Source organism: Aulonocara stuartgranti (genome assembly GCF_965226115.1).
Source record: "Aulonocara stuartgranti genome assembly, chromosome: 17".
Lineage (NCBI taxonomy): Eukaryota > Metazoa > Chordata > Actinopteri > Cichliformes > Cichlidae > Aulonocara > Aulonocara stuartgranti.
Genome location: NC_138953.1, coordinates 5,073,632 through 5,090,462, shown reverse-complemented (window position 1 = coordinate 5,090,462; position 16,831 = coordinate 5,073,632). Strand labels below are relative to the sequence as shown.

Genomic DNA, 16,831 nt, shown 5'->3' with positions numbered 1-16,831 from the left:
TGCAAGGGTTTCCATAGCAACTTTGCGTTAAACATCACAGTCTTCTATGCTGTGGGTAATTCCCTTGTGCAAAGTCTATATAAATGCAGACTTTTGGAAGGAGTGTATAAAAAGCACCTAATATCTGGGAAAATGTCCCCATGCTCTTGGACATTTTGACAGCAGGACAGCCCTGAGGTCTAAGGGTCTTGTGAGCTTAAAGCTTAGTTGATGGAATAAGCTCAAAATCTTTAAGTTTGTGAGTGCTAAGGTTGTGATTGAGTCATAGACCTTGTTTTTACCTCAGAAAGTATGAGCCACGTTGCACCATGTGCCAGCTCTGTAAAGCTGTTACAGATATCTGAATGTAGTGAAGTAGATTCTGGGGTTGGATTTTACATGATGTCCTAACCTAAGTCACACTTCATCGTGTTGACACAAAAGCCCGGGCGGTGTAATAATCTTGGTCTTGCATTAGTTGCAATCAAATGTCCAGTTAGTGGACTTGTGGCTATGTAAACTTTTACCTTTGCCTTTACCTTTGAGACAGACAGGGTTTCCTTTCCTCCAAAAACACCCAAGGTTGGGAAGATGGTATGAGCGATGTACCAGATTTCATGATGTCATCAGAGATCCCCAGTTATCGTTAGTCGTGGCAGGTGGCTGCCCCTCCCAGATCCTGGTTCTATGGGAGGTTTCTTCCTGTTAAAGGGGAGATTTTCTTCCCACTGTCACAGAGTGTTGCTTATAGGGGTTTTTTAATTGTTGGGTTTTTTCTCTCTATTATTGTGAGGTCTTAACCTTACAACATAAAGTGTCTTGAGGAAACTGTTGTGATTTGCTGAATGTGAAAAACATGCTGAAAATGTAGGCCAGCTTGTCATTTTCAGCTGCCCGGACACAGTGATGAATTGGGTCTGTAATCATCTCTCCATGCATTCCTTTTGAAAAACTCTTAAAACACATACTGAACATATTGAACTCTCTTTATTCAGCATTTATGGCAGTCCTGTTGTTATACAAATAGTTTACAGTAAAAGACTAGCCATTTAAAAAAGGGTTAAAGTGCAGATTTATTAGTGTTCTATTAAAAATAAAAGTAAATGGGCCTTGCACAGTTTATGATTTAAATGCATTTAAACAGTTCAAAGGAACAATAAAGGTTTAGCATCTCCACCCACTGCAGACTCAGTGTGCCTGACTTCCTCATGTTTCACTAACATTGCACAAAAGATCTTCATAAAATTAAATATGTTGTCATAGAATTAATTATAACGTGATGATTTTTTTTTTAATTATAACCCACAAGCGTCCCCAGAATAACCACGCTGGAATGTTTCACCAGCCACAGTGCTGATCACTAAAGCTTTTCTTATTAATTTTCTTATTGTACTACACAAATAGCTGCAAGAAGGAAACATAAACAGACACAGACAGAAGAAAAAGTTAAAAGTAGTTAACAGTGTTGAAAGAAAGAATATGTGAATTAACAATAGCCAGTGTGCTGTTAAATCCACACAAGCTGGCTTTGCTCAGTGGTTGCTACAACGGCGCTTGCTGCCAATAAAAGCCCTCATTACTGTGTTTTACCCATTCATTGTGGGAAAATACCTCAGTGTATTAACAAGAGCTGCTTTCATTACATCACACATGGCTCTGGTAAAAAGATGGGTATGATTCCAAGAAGATATGTCAAAAAATATATATTTGTCAATTTATTTAGCTCAAGAGAATAATATGTGCGATGATGGCTGATTATTTCTAAACAGTTAGCTATTAAAATGTACATTTCTGAGAGCTGCCTAAACAAAGTCTTCCTTCAATGAACAAAATTAGTGGAATCTAAATAACAACTCTTTGTGTCCCTTTGTTGCTAGGCTACATCGGGTTTCAGTAATGACGATCTGGTGGTTGTTAAACAAAAGCAGGGTTTTCTCCACCAGTCTCCCCCTGCTGGTAACATAGCTTCATCTGAGTGAGAATCAAGGGGAAAAAAGTTGTTAGGTTCCCGCTCAGTCCAAACTGAGAAGTCCATCAAGCATGCACAACAAAGGGGAGCTTCTACGCTGGCTGCATGTCCATTTCTACATGTCTGCTTTAGATTATTGGCACTGGCAGACCTCTGTGGGAGAAAACTGGGATAAGAAAGAGTAAAAAGACTTCATGTGTCTCTGAACATGCCCGTTCTTCAGTAGGAGCACCACAGCGCCCAGAAAAAATGGAAGCGGAAGTACGTAGCTTACTGCCATGGCCTCTGTGGTGTTGGATTGGGGTTGGGATAGATGGGCGCCGGTGTTGGGTGGTGGTAGTTTGGCACTACATTGGGTTTTGGAGGATATGTTGGGGTGGGGTACTGTGGCATGCCGTGTGGCTGGCTGTGGGGGATGGTGTGGGCGGGAGAGGAAGCGGCAGAAGAGGAGTCAGGGAGGTGAAGGTAGAGAGGAGCCGAGGGAGCAGTCGGAGCGGACGGTGCAGTCGGCGTTGGGACCCTCTGCAGGACAACATGTGGGTAAAGCTGAGACTCGGAGCGGTAGAGCCCGGGCATGGAGGCCTTCAGCAGACTCTCCTGACTCCTGAAAGACAGAAGCACAATAAGCCATCTGTTATTACAAACAAGAGAACTCATATGAAATGTATCCACGTTAGGCTAAGGCTTCACTTCAAGATTAGATTAAAGTACAGATCGAAACAAACAACTGGTTTATTGAAACATGTCAGGAATTATAGAAATGCTACAACTATAAAATAACCCAAGTTTAACTTGACTCAGCAGATGGTTGTTACACAGAACCGTTAGTGAGTGTTTTCACACCGTAATTGCTCTCAAGTGCAGATCAAAACAACCCCACCAGGACCCTCAAGAGGAAGTGGTCTTGGTCTGGTTCCAAATGATCATGATTCATTTCCCTTTTTTTTTTTTTACATGTATAACACAATACAGGCATGTTCAATTTACTTGTATCAGTCGCATGTATCCAAAATAAAGGTCTAAGGTGTAAACCTTCTTACTTACTATATTTGTCTCGGCACAATTTGGGAGAAATGTTGAGTTTATTTTGTTTTTAGTGACTTTTAAAAAAGATTTTCTGTGTGTTTGGTTCCTGTGAATGTTGCCAGGTTACCTTTGGTATCCTCTGTTCTCGTATCCACTGAGGCCTTCCGTCAGGTAGAGCGGGCTGTCTGGAGCAAGACGGGGGTTCATCCTCTGGGACAGGTGGAAGATCTTAGGTGGAGGGAAGGCTTCCCATTCGCCCTCCTCTCTCTCCAGCCAGCACTCGCTGCGACGGGCGGAGCGCTTGTCTCTGCGTCTGACGAGGTCACAGGAGAGATTTATCAGTTTTTGAGAGTTTGATACCAACATAACTCCGCACCGCCATCCCCATTCCTACCTGATCCGTCCATCTTTCTTGGAACGGTCCCGGCTGGATCGCTCCTGCAGACAGCAGATGAGAAAGGACAGGGACATGGCGAGGATGACAATGCCACTAACAACTGAGGCCAGCACAGCCACTCTCAGTCCACGGTCCTCCGGCCTGGGGATAGCTGTTGGGAGAGCAGAAATGACTCTTCAGGTTCTCTCTTCTTTCCTCTTTGCTTTGATTGCTTGCATGTTGAGAGGAACAGTTAGACTTGTTCCCTGAGCACACAAAAGAACTGTGTACTGTCAATGAGTCTTTTTTTTTCTTTCTTTTATAAAAGTAGAAGTTTGAATGGTGAAAACTAAAAAAAAGTAAATGCAGGAGAGAAATCTTTGGGCTAATGTATTTAAGTTTTAGGTTTTCCATACTTAAATCTACACACCTTCACAGACAGGCAGGTAGTTGCTCCACTGCGCTTTACCATTCCTGACATGGCAGTAGATTTTGTCGCTGCCAACCAGCTGGTATCCATCTCTGCACCAAAAGGCCAAAGCACTCCCGATCGACACACCTGTTCCACCTTCCACATAGAAGGAACCCCGACGTGGTGGCAGGACAGGCATACAGGACAGACCTGATGGGATGTGGGACAAAAGTGCTTAGATCAACCAAACACATGGTCATTGTGCTAAAGAAAAAGGGGATTAAGTTAGACAGGGCGCCCTCCAAAAGTCCTCAAGGGGGCACTGAGGTTTAGTGAGTTGAGGAAGGTACACCTTCCTTTAAGCCTTCTTTATTCTGATTGAAAGCCCCTCGCAAACAAAAGGCTGGATGAGTAGGGCTGCTGCACTCACAGCCAGAGGTGTGCCAGAGATAACTATGTTAGGGATATCTACTCTCAGGGACACCGCAGAGCAGGCATCAAGACACCAAGAGCCTAGAATAGAAAAATTATGCTTAGAGCTCATTACAAAGACCTCATTTTAACCTTTATCCATGTGGAATATCAACTTTAGGTCCGAGCAAGGAAAAGTATAGTAGAGCCCTCTAAAGGTTTTTTCACTGAGGTCATGAGTTAGTGTGTGTGAGCCAACATTATGCCTTTTCATGGATTAGTGCCATTTGATTTCTGTGGAGTTAATGTCTTTTCCAATAGCTGGACCATCTTTAGCAGAGTTAATGTCCCCCCCCCTCTTTTCCCGCTTCTTTATCCATGTTCGTTTCAGGCATAACCACAGCTTGCTCCCAAGTTTCTGCAATCTGTGGTGGGGCATTTAGATTACCATTTTCACTAGCAGAGAGCGATAGATGGAGAAAAGCAGAGGCATGCAGCACTATTTTTATCTTCCTCATGCTACAATACACAAATACCTCTGAGAGGTCTTGTGATACAGCAGCTATTGTTAGCTTGTGCTGTGGGGATTTTTGAAGCTCTCAGAAAATCTCATGTAAACATACAGCATCACTGATTGCACAAAATGTGCCACATTTTTATACTGCAGCTTACAGAAAAGCAATGCAAGCATTTTTTTGTTTGTTTTTTGCATCGCTGCAAAGAATGATAGAAAAAAATGAACATATGATGCAACACTCCCATTTAGCCAGCTCAGACTTAGTTTTATTTATTTTATGTTTAATTATACACACTCTATTGAGCCTGCACTTTATGATTGCATTTATTTATCTATTTATCTACTTTTTTAATATATATATATATATATATATATATATATATATATATATATATATATATATATTTTTTTTTTTTTTTTTTTTTTTTTTTTTTTTACGGATTTGACTTATTACGATGACTAAGCTGACCACTTATTTTAAATCTTAGACCTTTTTTTTGTTTGTTTGTTTGTTTGTTTGTGCAGGGGTGTGGGTCCACTTTGTATTATTAGCTTGGATCTCTCTCTCTCTCTCTCTCTTTATTTATTTATTTTTTTTACATCTACTGGCACTGTTGTAATTATGATGTGGGAATGTATGTCTCATATTGTTTTACGTTCTTCAAAAAGAAAACAGCATACTGTGCAATTTGTCTTTTGTAAAATTGATGCATAAAATTCAACAAAAATATCTGGGGGGAAAAATGAACATGCGATAGGGGCTGACAGGGTTGTGCATACAGTCGATAGTAGTGACGATTCAGCAGTCACCAGGTGTAAATTGAACTGCAGAAATTCTGGGTTTTAAAATTTTTTTGCCAGAATGTTGCATTTGAGTTATATCTGCAGAGTTTTATACTAATAATGGCGGATATCCAGCAGAATGTACAGAAATATGTTTTGACCTCATCATGGAATTGGAAAGCTGCATTATCACTTGAATTATTAACTGAAGAAAACTTTCACAAAGGAAACAAGACACTTGTCACCAATCGGTTTATTGTGTTGGCTGGTCACTAGACAATATTCCAGGCTCTGGTAACCCTCTAATGGATTAATTATCCTGTCATATAATACTTTAGCTAACTACACTAATCAACTAGTTGCTTCAGTTGCCCACGTAGACGCTGAACTTGGTCCACCCATTTTGCGTCACCAGTGTTTATAGCACCCATCGTTACCTGAAGTCTCAGAGTATTGTTGACTTTTAATGTGGTCCAGATTAACTTGGAAATTGGAATTTTTGAGTCCCAGTTGGGATTTTCAACTGGAAAATCATCAGATTCAGCCCAATTTAATCTGTTGGGCATTTTGTTTGGACTTCAGACAACAATTCTGATTGCTTCACTGCCAGACAATGTAAAATTTTAATATGAACTTTTAATCTATACTGCCACTGCTATTTGAGATTTGCTAAAAAAAACAACCCACGCAAAGCACTGACCAGGATCCACCCATGAAGATGCTGCAGCGGTGGCAAATAAGCATCGTGCTGTATCGATAGTGATGCATGAATGTGTTGACCTTTCTAAAATGCAAAACAAATCCTGTTTTCTGACTTTACTATTGGAACGCACTAACGCAGTTACTAGGGTTTCTATAGTGTCTAGTAGCTAAATGCTATGCTAGCAATCAAATTTTTGCTGCACTTTTTTTTTTTGGCCCAATAATTATAATATAATTATTTTATAATTATATTATTTCATGCCTATGGAAAAATGTAAAAATATGTAATTTCCTTTGGTAAAATTATCTTTAGTTTATTGTGATTTCATTTCGGTTTTGGAAAGTAGCCCTGGGTCATCCTTGAATATAGGCTAACTTTTTTCTCTTTCTCATCTACTTTTACGATACAGTGTAGGTTCACACTAGATGTGTAGTATGTATAGTGCCATCATGATCCTAATATTTCATGTTTTAAATATCAAATCGGTATATCACAACAGCCCAGAAAGGTTTGCTGAACACAGCAACTGGAAGCAGGTTAGAACATGAATTTCTTAGACTTGAACAGTTAATCTGCACGAGATTAAAGCTAAATGCTAAGTTGAAAGATGCTAATGGAGGATGACCAGGTTGATTCTTTGTGGGTTGGACACCTTTGTTCTATCTATAGTAATATTTTCTATTTTTAGTAAAAAAAAATAATCATTTGTGCTTTAAAATGGATTAAAGAATTAAACACAGAAAGTGTTTGCTATTATGGTGTTTTAATGAGTAATGGCCAGAGGAGCGCGTGATACCGTGGAATGCTTTGCTGTGTCACTATTAGTGTAATCTTGTGTGTGTGTGTGTGTGTGTGTGTGTGTGTGTGTGTGTGTGTGCATGGGAGAGAGAGAGAGAGAGAGAGATCATCCCTATGAACATACAAGCTGCTCTCTGCTGATTAGGAGCGACAGATGGGAGGATTTCTGCTGCGTTAGAGACAGTGAGGGAGAGGATCCCGTGATCCTATGCGAAGATGACAGCATCCTCTCCCTCACACACACACACACACAGAGTTACACAGCACAGCATACACGAGACACGTGCGTGATTGCTACAGTACAGGGAAACAAGGACAAGCTGACTCTGTTCTTTTTTAAACGGGGGACTAAAAGCCTTTCTGTTTCCCTTAAGAGACCTTTTACTCATGCTTTGTGTTTGTATGTAGTATATATCTATCTGGCGACCATCATGTATTTTGTAGAGGGGGCTTTATAGTGTACTTAAAAAAAAAACAAACGCTTGAATTTTTTAGGTCCTGATGTCTGTATTGGCAGAGCATGCACACACGGCACTAAGATAAAGAAATGACATTAAAGGACATCATCTGTTTAAATGATTCAAACAATCTGCTTTACAGTCATGAAATACAGCACACCTTTAACTTATAAAAGACGTTATGTTTAACCTTGTTCAAGAAAAGTTACACACTCAAGATGTCATCAGTGATGTGGATCAGACTCAAGTCAAATTTCTTTTATTTTCCAATACTTTGCTCTTTTCTTTTGCTCCTTTGCAATATTCCTGCTGTGGAAATAAAAAGTAATTGCTCATTTGTGTTGTAGTGGGGCAAACCTCTCACAGAAAGAATATTAAAGAGATAAATTTGCATTTGAATGAAAGCTAAATGATCTTTAATTAAAACGAGGTGAATGCAATTATCATCAGAGATTCATCTGGTGAGTTTATCAGACATTATTACGGCACCAGGAGCTCTCAGTTTATGACCTATTAAAAGGCAGCGCACTAAACAACACATTGTTCACTGTCCTCATGGTCATATTGATTATCAACTGGTGGAGATTATCAACCATATGGATTTGCATTTAGCTGCTTTATTTACAGTAGGATTCTAAAGGAACTTGCAGATTTACAGAGAGCCAATGACTGGAGGTCAGTGTTTCCTGACCACAAACCACAGCATGCATTAACAGTGTACTATAACAAAACAATGTCACTATCGTTGCTCAGCAATGGACTCACTCTGTTTTAAATCAGCAGGCTATTACAGTATGGATGGATTTGTAGTACTCAGAGAGACAAGATCAATTTTAAATACTTTAATGACTAAAGCAACATTAGCATTCATTTTATTACATTTTTCAAAGGTAACTTTCTTGGTTGTCACTTACTCATAATTACAATTCCTGGCAAGTACCATCTAAACAGTTCACCCTGTTCAACAGCTAGCAGTTAACTTTGGCTATGTGTGATCTGCAGCTAGTGGACACTGGGCTTGAGCTACAGTGTGTTTACAATGAACAACAGGTTCTTGGTGTGATGACAATTGAGACACTGAGGTTTAATGCTAAAATGCTCAGTAAAGCTGAAAGGAACGGACAGGCAGGCTCACAGCCCCTCCTCTCACTAGCAGCTGAACACCTGAACAGAGGAACTTAAAGCTCCCATTTCAACAGCACTTAAATTTTAAAGAGTTATCACAAATGCTAAACTGGCTGGCACACATGTTAACCATAGCCATTTAACTATTAGTAGTACCTGATAGCTGCATTAGCTATCTGTTAAGTTACAATTAAGGTAGTGAGTAGTGGCTAGCAGTCATCATTACCAGCCCTGTCCCAGTAGCAGCCCACTTTACCAACTCGATTTAAAAAATAAAAAATACAGCCAACATAAAGTACCTTAAACCTGCCGGAAAATGGCTCTTTGTTTTAACCTCTTTCTTGCTGTGCTTAGTCATTTTGGGTCATATTTTTCCCCGCTGTATTGAAAATTGTAATATTGTGACAAAACTAGTGTTCAACAATAAGAAATAAATAAACATAAAGTAATCCTATTCGCTCTCGAGGTTAAAACACTATACACGAAATAATGGTAAATGGCCTGGCCTGTGTTTATATAGGGCTTTACTAGTCCCTAAGGACCCCAAAGTGCTTTACACAACCAGTCATCCACCCACTGGTGATGGTAAGCTACATTGTAGCCACAGCCACCCTGGGGCGCACTGACAGAGGAGAGGCTGCTCGCCCAAGGACACAACGACCGAGACTGTCCATGCCGCGGCTCGAACCGGCAACCTTCCGATTACAAGGCGAACTCCCAACTCTTGAGCCACGATTGCCCATCAGCCACGATCGCCCATAATGTTAATTGTGTATTGCTGGTGCAAAAATGGTCTCTTTATGTAATTCTGCAGCTCATGACCATAAAAGGGTGTGGCTATTTAAAAGTACTGTTGAATGTCAACTGTCGTTTTTATTTTATTTTAAGCCTGTTTTTCACCAGATATAATTAACCATTAGTTGGCCAGCCAATTATTCATCCAGTTTCAAAAAATCTAAGATTCCACCAGCCAAAAGCTTCAAAATCCAATGAGGTTTATCGTGGTGGCTTTATGTAGTCCTTTGACAAAGTCAGAGTCATCCCATTAACTGATATCCATTTATCAGCAGTGTTTAAAGTGAACTTACTAAGCAACACATTAGGAAACAGGGTGCACTATTTAAGACTCTGAGATGTCTTTTGAGATTCTTAGCTTCTTCCCTCTGGGTTTTTACTGTAGAAAAGGAACAATGAAGACAGTGTAGAGCAAACAAGCATAGTGTCCTCAGTGGTGCTCAGAAGCAATGAAAAGCAAAATTAATGCTGAAAAGATTGAATCTGTGTTGGCTGTGTTGGAGTGTACTTTTTTCTTTATCTGACTTTAACTGAAATGAATGCTCACAGGGGACGTGTGAGCGGGGGACTGACAGCAGCTTCCAAGCACAGACTTCGTTTGCTTCTGTGAGGTATGCTGGTGTTCAGGTATTGTGTGTTTTCCCCAGAGAGAAGACAGTATGAGCGCAGTGAGGGTATGTGTGTGTGTTAGCTCTGTGCTGTGTTTGCCCAGTCGATTTGTTTCAGACCCATTCAGAAAAAAAATATCAAAGAGTTTGGCTGCCAACAGGGTACTAATACAACTCTGCCCCCCACCCCTCCCCACTCCCCAAACCAGGCAACCCCACACTGTCCAACCAAACATCCACTGGGTTGTATTCTTCTTTATCACCTCCCTCACTCGTCTCTGTCATGGAAGCACTCGGAATAGTTTGTGATTAAATAAAGATTAGGTTCTCCACATTAAAGATTCAAACACATTCACACGCAGAGGGAACACATCCAATACACACTATCTGTACCCACAGCATGCACAAATGAAAATGCAGTGAATAAAAAATGCATGCGTGTTTTTATTAACAGCAGGTTTATAGAGCCCTTTACCCATTTTATTTCAATTTCAGCTACTTATAGAAACTCAAATTTATAATCTTACCTAAAAAAGGCAATTGTAATACTTGTCTTATGTATAAAAAAACAAGCATTTCACAGAGTTGGGGGATAGTTCAGGAAAAACATGGCTAGTGTCCACAAAACCTATCCTTGGATACACAATGCTTCCAAATAAACTTCATTTGAGTCACGCAGATGCTAAAACTCTGAACTGATATTAATGAGAGATGGGGTATCTGGCTGACTTGCTGCATCTTGTTTGTCCTCAAGTTCCTATCTTCTTGAGCACTTCTTTTTTTGCTCCATTTGCTCCAGCTGCTCTCTTACATGGTCTGAGCTCAAACAAACATCGTGCTTCCCTGTCCTATCCATTAGTGGATCTATTTCTGTGGCACCTCGCTGATGCGCTGCATCACAGCTGATTACCTAATGCCCGCAGCTCTCTCTGCTTGTGCAGCGTATGCTCCTGTGCAAACCCTTAAAACCTCAGCTGTGAATTAGTGCATGTGTTTATGGCATATGTTTAATCCTTTTTCCTAACATGTGAAATGATCATCACATTTATGAGGGATTATCTCTTGGTTTATGTTTTCCTTTATTCATTGAGTGTGCAAAAACTACAGACGTTAGCCGAAAGCTGCCAGATTTGACCAAGGATAATTTTTCCAGGTAGAGATCTGACAGTAGGACTGAATTTTGAGCATCGATAGTGTCTTTTGAGTTTCTATTAGCCTTGGCGACAGCTCCATGAATTCAGTACATTCTGCACAAAATAAAAAGGGGAAAAAAAGAAGAAAAAAAAGCACACATTTAAGCAAAAAGGCTTCATCAAATTTATATAACAGGACTATTCCCACTTTCTCCGCGTGCATGTTCCACCATAGTGCCTGTCACTTTGTTTCAAATGCAGAGAGTCAAGTAAAACTCATGCTTGCCTTTTAAAAATGTAGGAAATGGAAATACTGAGAGGATAAATTAGTATACTTATATCACAAAAGAAAATCAAAAATGACAGAGTGCAAGAGCAGTTGTTCCCCTTCTGCTTCACCCATCAAAGAAGAGAGAAGGCTCATTTCCAGCTCCAGCTTAGTGACTTTGTTGAGCTAGTTTTAAGCTGTGGGAAGGTAATAATGAAGTTGAGTCACTGCCAAACGCCATATTGGATTGACAGGCCGGGTACAGAGGCAAGTCTTTTTTGTCTGAAGCTCACCGAGCTGGACAGCTCTGGAGTGACGACAGTGTTTGTCATTGACAGAAATACCCCTGGATCTACGTGTGTGTGTTTATACATCATCGTGAGGACCAAAAGTAGGAGTGCTACTATACTTGTGGGGACCAACAGTCGCTTATGGGACAAAATGCCCATAGAACGAGTTTGAAGGCATTTTTCAGACTCAAATTTGGTTTTACTTTCAGGGTTACAATTACATTATGGTTAGGGTTAGACATTCATTTTTGATGGTTAGGGTTAGGGTAAGCATTGTGTCAGTTAGATGTCCTCACTAAGATATGAAAACAAGTGTGTGTGTCGTGGCTTGTACCATACTTGTCCCCAAATAAATTCCTGTCAGTCAAACTGCAGAAATCTAGAAACTGCCAACATTATCTTTGCCAAAACGCTCCTCTGTGTATCACCTTTCTTGAGTGTTTCTCACTGAAGGGAAATTAGCGAACATTATGCGGTAACTGATACTAGAGGTTGGATTGGATGGGCAGCGCTGTTGCCCCACAGCACGTCCATTTATGGCCCATTTTGTGTGGAGCTTGCATGTTATTCCTGTGCCTGTGTGAGTTCCACTCAAAAACATGAGATTAGTGTTTCTAGACTAACCACAGATGGGCTAGCTAAAGGTAGATAAACTGAGTAAAGTGTATTCAATTAAATGGCATATGGAAAAAATGTGCTTTGAATGGTTAGTAAGACTAAAAACATGCAACAGTATTATACATAAGGGAAGAAGATTAAAATGGTGTGCTAATGGGAGAAACGTATGTTATTTTTAGCTGGTGGAGAAAATTTTTTTATATACAAGTGGACAGAAGTAACTCATGTTAAAATACACTGGACTCTATCTGCTACCAATGAATGCATCTTTATCCGCGTGTGTCAGCGTGTCAGTAACAGGATTTCTTGCACTAGATGTAACCTGGAATAGGCAAAGGTAATAGGCTCTGCCAAGAAGGTAATCAGATTAAAAGCATTAAAACATTTTACGTTTACGTTTTTGGCTGACCTTTTTATTTAAAGCAACTCAGAGTGAATAAAAGCAGCTTACAAGCAACACTTAAGTAGATAATGTGTCTAAAATTGAACTTTATTGTTCTTATTCGCAAAGTTGATTCGCTTTAGAGTATTTAACTTGATTAACTTCATTAAAAACACACTAAAAATATTATCTATCTATCTATATATATATCTATATATATATATATAGATATATATACATACATATGTTGTCTCATTCAGTCAAACAATTGTAGATTTTTTAATAAAGATTTTTTGGACAGAAATGTCTTTAGAGGGAAAATAAGCAATATCCCAGACAGTCTAAAAAGGATTCGCTGTCAATTTTGGCTTGTTTAGATTAAATAGCCCAAAGGTCTGCCAAGTAACAGATATAGGCCTAATTTAGGGATTAACATTAACTCTTACACTCTGTCGCGGTTAATAGGTTATGTTAACTTTGAGGCTTACAGCTTTTCTAAAGCTGAAATAACTGCTGCTTATCAGGAGTCTGCCAGTTCCTCCGCAGGAAGTCGATCTGGACATCAACATGCACTGCTGCAGCTTCTCACTCCATCTCCAGCTCAGTCTGCTATTGACCACATATTTAAAGCTATATAAACCTGAGAAAAGTCGTACAAAACAAAGTATTTCTACCAATGATTTCTTTTTATGCTGATATCTAAGTGTGCAGTGTTCAGTTCGTTTCAAGTTCCTACTTTCCAAAATTTCCAACCCTAAGACAACTGGTTTCTAACTTTATTCAGGTCTATTGTTTCTATCTGTATGCTAATCTGAAGGGGTGTAGAGCTGCCAATGTCAGTCTACTGGTCAGTTTAACATTTAGGCTTCAAATCCTCATACAATATTTGATGAATCTTATTCCCCTAAAAATTTGTCTTAATCCTTTTTTGATTGTTTTTTTTTTTTTACCTTCAGCATCAGCAAGGAAACCACATATTGCATGTTTTAGCTTCATAATTTGCACCTTCCTGGTCGCTTCATGAATCCTAATATTTTAATCATTCATTCAGTTCCAGGATGAATCTTGTGTAGTTTATGACTAAATGTCTCCTTTCATGCAAGGAACATTATGTACAATGTAAGTTCTGTGTGAAAGATACTGCATGGAACGTTTTGGATGGTAGGTGAAATGAAGGCTGTGAATCATAATGATCTGATTTTGATTCTGATCTGATTCGATCTGAGATAAAAATCCATCGATAATTTAATAGTATGAGTAAAAACTAATAAACGTGCATTATTTGAAACATTTCACAAGAAGAGAGGAAAAAGAAGAGAAATGTAAACATAGTCAGATGTAAAAGAAGAATCACTTGATCAATAGAGATCAATTTACTTCCAGGCAGTGGTAAGGATTCCTGGATGAGCTGCATAATGAATCGCAGCTTCTATCGATTCAGTCTGAAAGCTCTGTTTTACCCGACACTCCAAGGATCTTTGAACTAAACTTTAAGACACCTGCTTCGCCAGCCTCATCGATATTAACACTGTGAATTCTGCTAACAGGACATCTCAGTTGTGTTTTCAGACACTAAATCTTGTCTTTAATAGCTATAAATAAATAAAAGAATTGACCTTGCTTATAATAGATGCAGATTTTTTAAAGCATATTATTACAGTACAGTGAACTGATGTGGTTTGATCTTTGGGACATCCTGCTGGAAGCAGCCATAAGAAGATGGGTACACTGTGGTCATTAGAGGATGGACACCCAGTGTGGTCTTCTGCTGCTGCTGCTAATCTGCTTCAGTTTTGATAGGTTACGCATTCAGAGATGCTCTTGGTTGTTATGAGGGATTTTCACCCAGAGAACTGCCTGCTTACTGGAAAATGTTTTCAACCGTTGTCTGTAAACCCTAGAGGTGGTTGTATGTCAGCAGTTTCTCGAATATTCACACCGTCTGGCTCCAGCAATCACCAATTCAAAGTCACTTAAATCACCTTCTTCTCCATTCTGATACTCAGTTTGAAATTCAGCATGATTACTTGAACATGTCTACATGCTTAAAGGCAGTAAATAAATAAAAGAGTTCCTGACATGGCTGGTTAGTTTATAGTCATGTAGTGTTGAATGGTTAAAGCTGTTAGCTGATCGTAACAGCTCAAAAGTAATTGAAAAGTGGTGGAAACAGCTGTAAATAATGCATTAAAGGCTCAATGAAACTGCTCAAAGTGAATGTTAAACGGTCCAAACCAGTTTTTCCAACCGTTTGGAGCCACGGCACATATTTCACCTTAGAAAAATCACACAGCACACCACCAAACAGAAATGTCACAAAAACCATTTTCACCATTTCCCCCCACACACCAGGCGTAGGGGAATTGGCTTAGTTTGTCCCCAGTATACCTTTTTTGCGTTCTTCTAACCACTACTAATGCTAGGGCCTTCATTTGGGTCAGAATTTTCTCCAGGACCCAGGTCAGACTGACTACTTTTTCTTTTCAAATATTTATCTATTGCTAATACACGCTGCATCGGCTCACATCATGTGATTTGTTCTTCCTCTCCTTCTGTTTTACTGGCAGTCGGCAACCCATTTAATTAGGGCAGGTAGTTGTACTGCCCTTCAGTGGAAGAAAATGTTGTTCTGCCTGTTACGCTGATCGTTGGTTAGATAATCTTCCACAGCATACCTGATAATTTCTCATGGCACACCTATGTGCCGTGCCTCAGTGGTTGGGAAACACTTGCCTAAACAAGCTAAAAGCAATGGACAAATAGATCAGTTTACTGAAAAGTAAATTGAGTTAGCTAAATGTGTTACATTTAGTTAGCCAAATGTAATGTAAAAACTGCAGAATTAGGTTAGAGAAATAGATTTACAGATGGCTGAATTACTTGTTAAAAGCAATGAACAAATGGTTAGCTAAATATCAAGGACTAATGGGTGATATTAGCCGAATGGCCACGTGTGATAAGTTGCAGTAACAGCAGAGGGAGATATTTCATTTCAAGCCTACATGAAAAGAATTATGGGAAAGTGTTTAAACAGACTTTACATGTTAGCTGCCTAGCTGGAGTAGAAGGATGACTTTTTGGCTTTAAATAAATTTTCTCCCCCTACTGGTACTGGAACTTCTGCATGCTGTCTACCACGCTTTGGAGAGGAAATGGGTGACATCCACATGGTGAACCGACTATATGCTTTATCATGCTAGACATTTTTTTTTACTTTTTACTTTATTATTTGACTTTGTTCATTGCCTTTAATTTGGCTGCTGAATCAAAGTGCTCTGCATCTCCTATATTTAACTGAATTAATTTTTGTCACCTGACAGTGGCTTTATACTTACAAAGCCAAAACTAAAACACCTATAATGACTAAACATAAACACTGCATTGCTGCTGTAATCTGGTCCTAAAGTAAAAAATCAAACAGCTTTAAAGTGATGGGGGTAAGTAAACAGAATCTGGAGAGCAGCTTTTATCTCTTAAAGCTAGCTGATTAGGATTTGATTTTTTCATAAACATAGCTACCACTCACATGTTGCTTTTAGGAGAGTTAACATTAATCACACGTTTAGGATTTAAAATTTTTGGGCACTCTCTTGCATAAAACCTCTGGTCAAGTGAAAACCCTCCATGTGGTGCAGTGTGGCAGGCCAGCTGATTACCTGTATGTGTGTGTGTGTGTTATTAAAGCATGAAGTGCTTATTCCTGCTTGGTCAGACAGATTGCTGCAGTTGTGAAATGAGCAACTGTGTTGTTTATTCTCTAAACCTTTAAGAAGATTGCTGTCGTTTGGGCTGAGTGTGTCCATTTCTAGTGTGTGTGTGTGTGTGTGTGTGAGAGAGAGAAAGTGAATTATGTGTGTATTAGCCACGTGAGCTTTGCATTTTGTCATCTGCTGTAGGCTGTTTGTGTGTACACGTGAGGATATGGGCAGTGTGACTGAGAGGAGGGTGGGCGAGGACGTAAGAATAAATGGTGGAAAACCAAAAAGAGAGAGAGACAGTGGGAAAAAGTAAAAGAAAAAATACAAATGATAATAGAATAAAGAAGGGAAATGAGATGAGATGAAGAAAGAAACCAAGTGACAGAGGATAAAAAAAAAGCAATTAACTGAGAAACAGAGGAGACAGGGATTGGTGAAACGGAGAGACTTATAGACAGAAAAGCAAAGAGGAATAGCCTAGA

At 39.4% G+C, this 16,831-nt stretch overlaps 1 protein-coding gene across 2 annotated transcripts in view; it reads right to left on the bottom strand.

Moving 5' to 3' along the window:
- Nucleotides 1–889: 889 nt before the first annotated feature.
- Nucleotides 890–16,831, bottom strand: part of LOC309692828 (uncharacterized protein) — a 38,618-nt gene continuing 22,676 nt past the window's right edge. For both annotated transcript variants that reach the window (XM_082511649.1, XM_082511648.1), the window contains 4 exons: nt 3,781–3,972; nt 3,369–3,522; nt 3,102–3,287; nt 890–2,552 (listed from right to left, as the gene is read on the bottom strand). In XM_082511649.1, the coding sequence (XP_082367775.1) occupies nt 2,219–2,552; nt 3,102–3,287; nt 3,369–3,522; nt 3,781–3,972 (866 nt within the window). In that variant the 3' untranslated portion in view covers nt 890–2,218. The remainder of the gene's footprint in view (nt 2,553–3,101; nt 3,288–3,368; nt 3,523–3,780; nt 3,973–16,831) is intronic.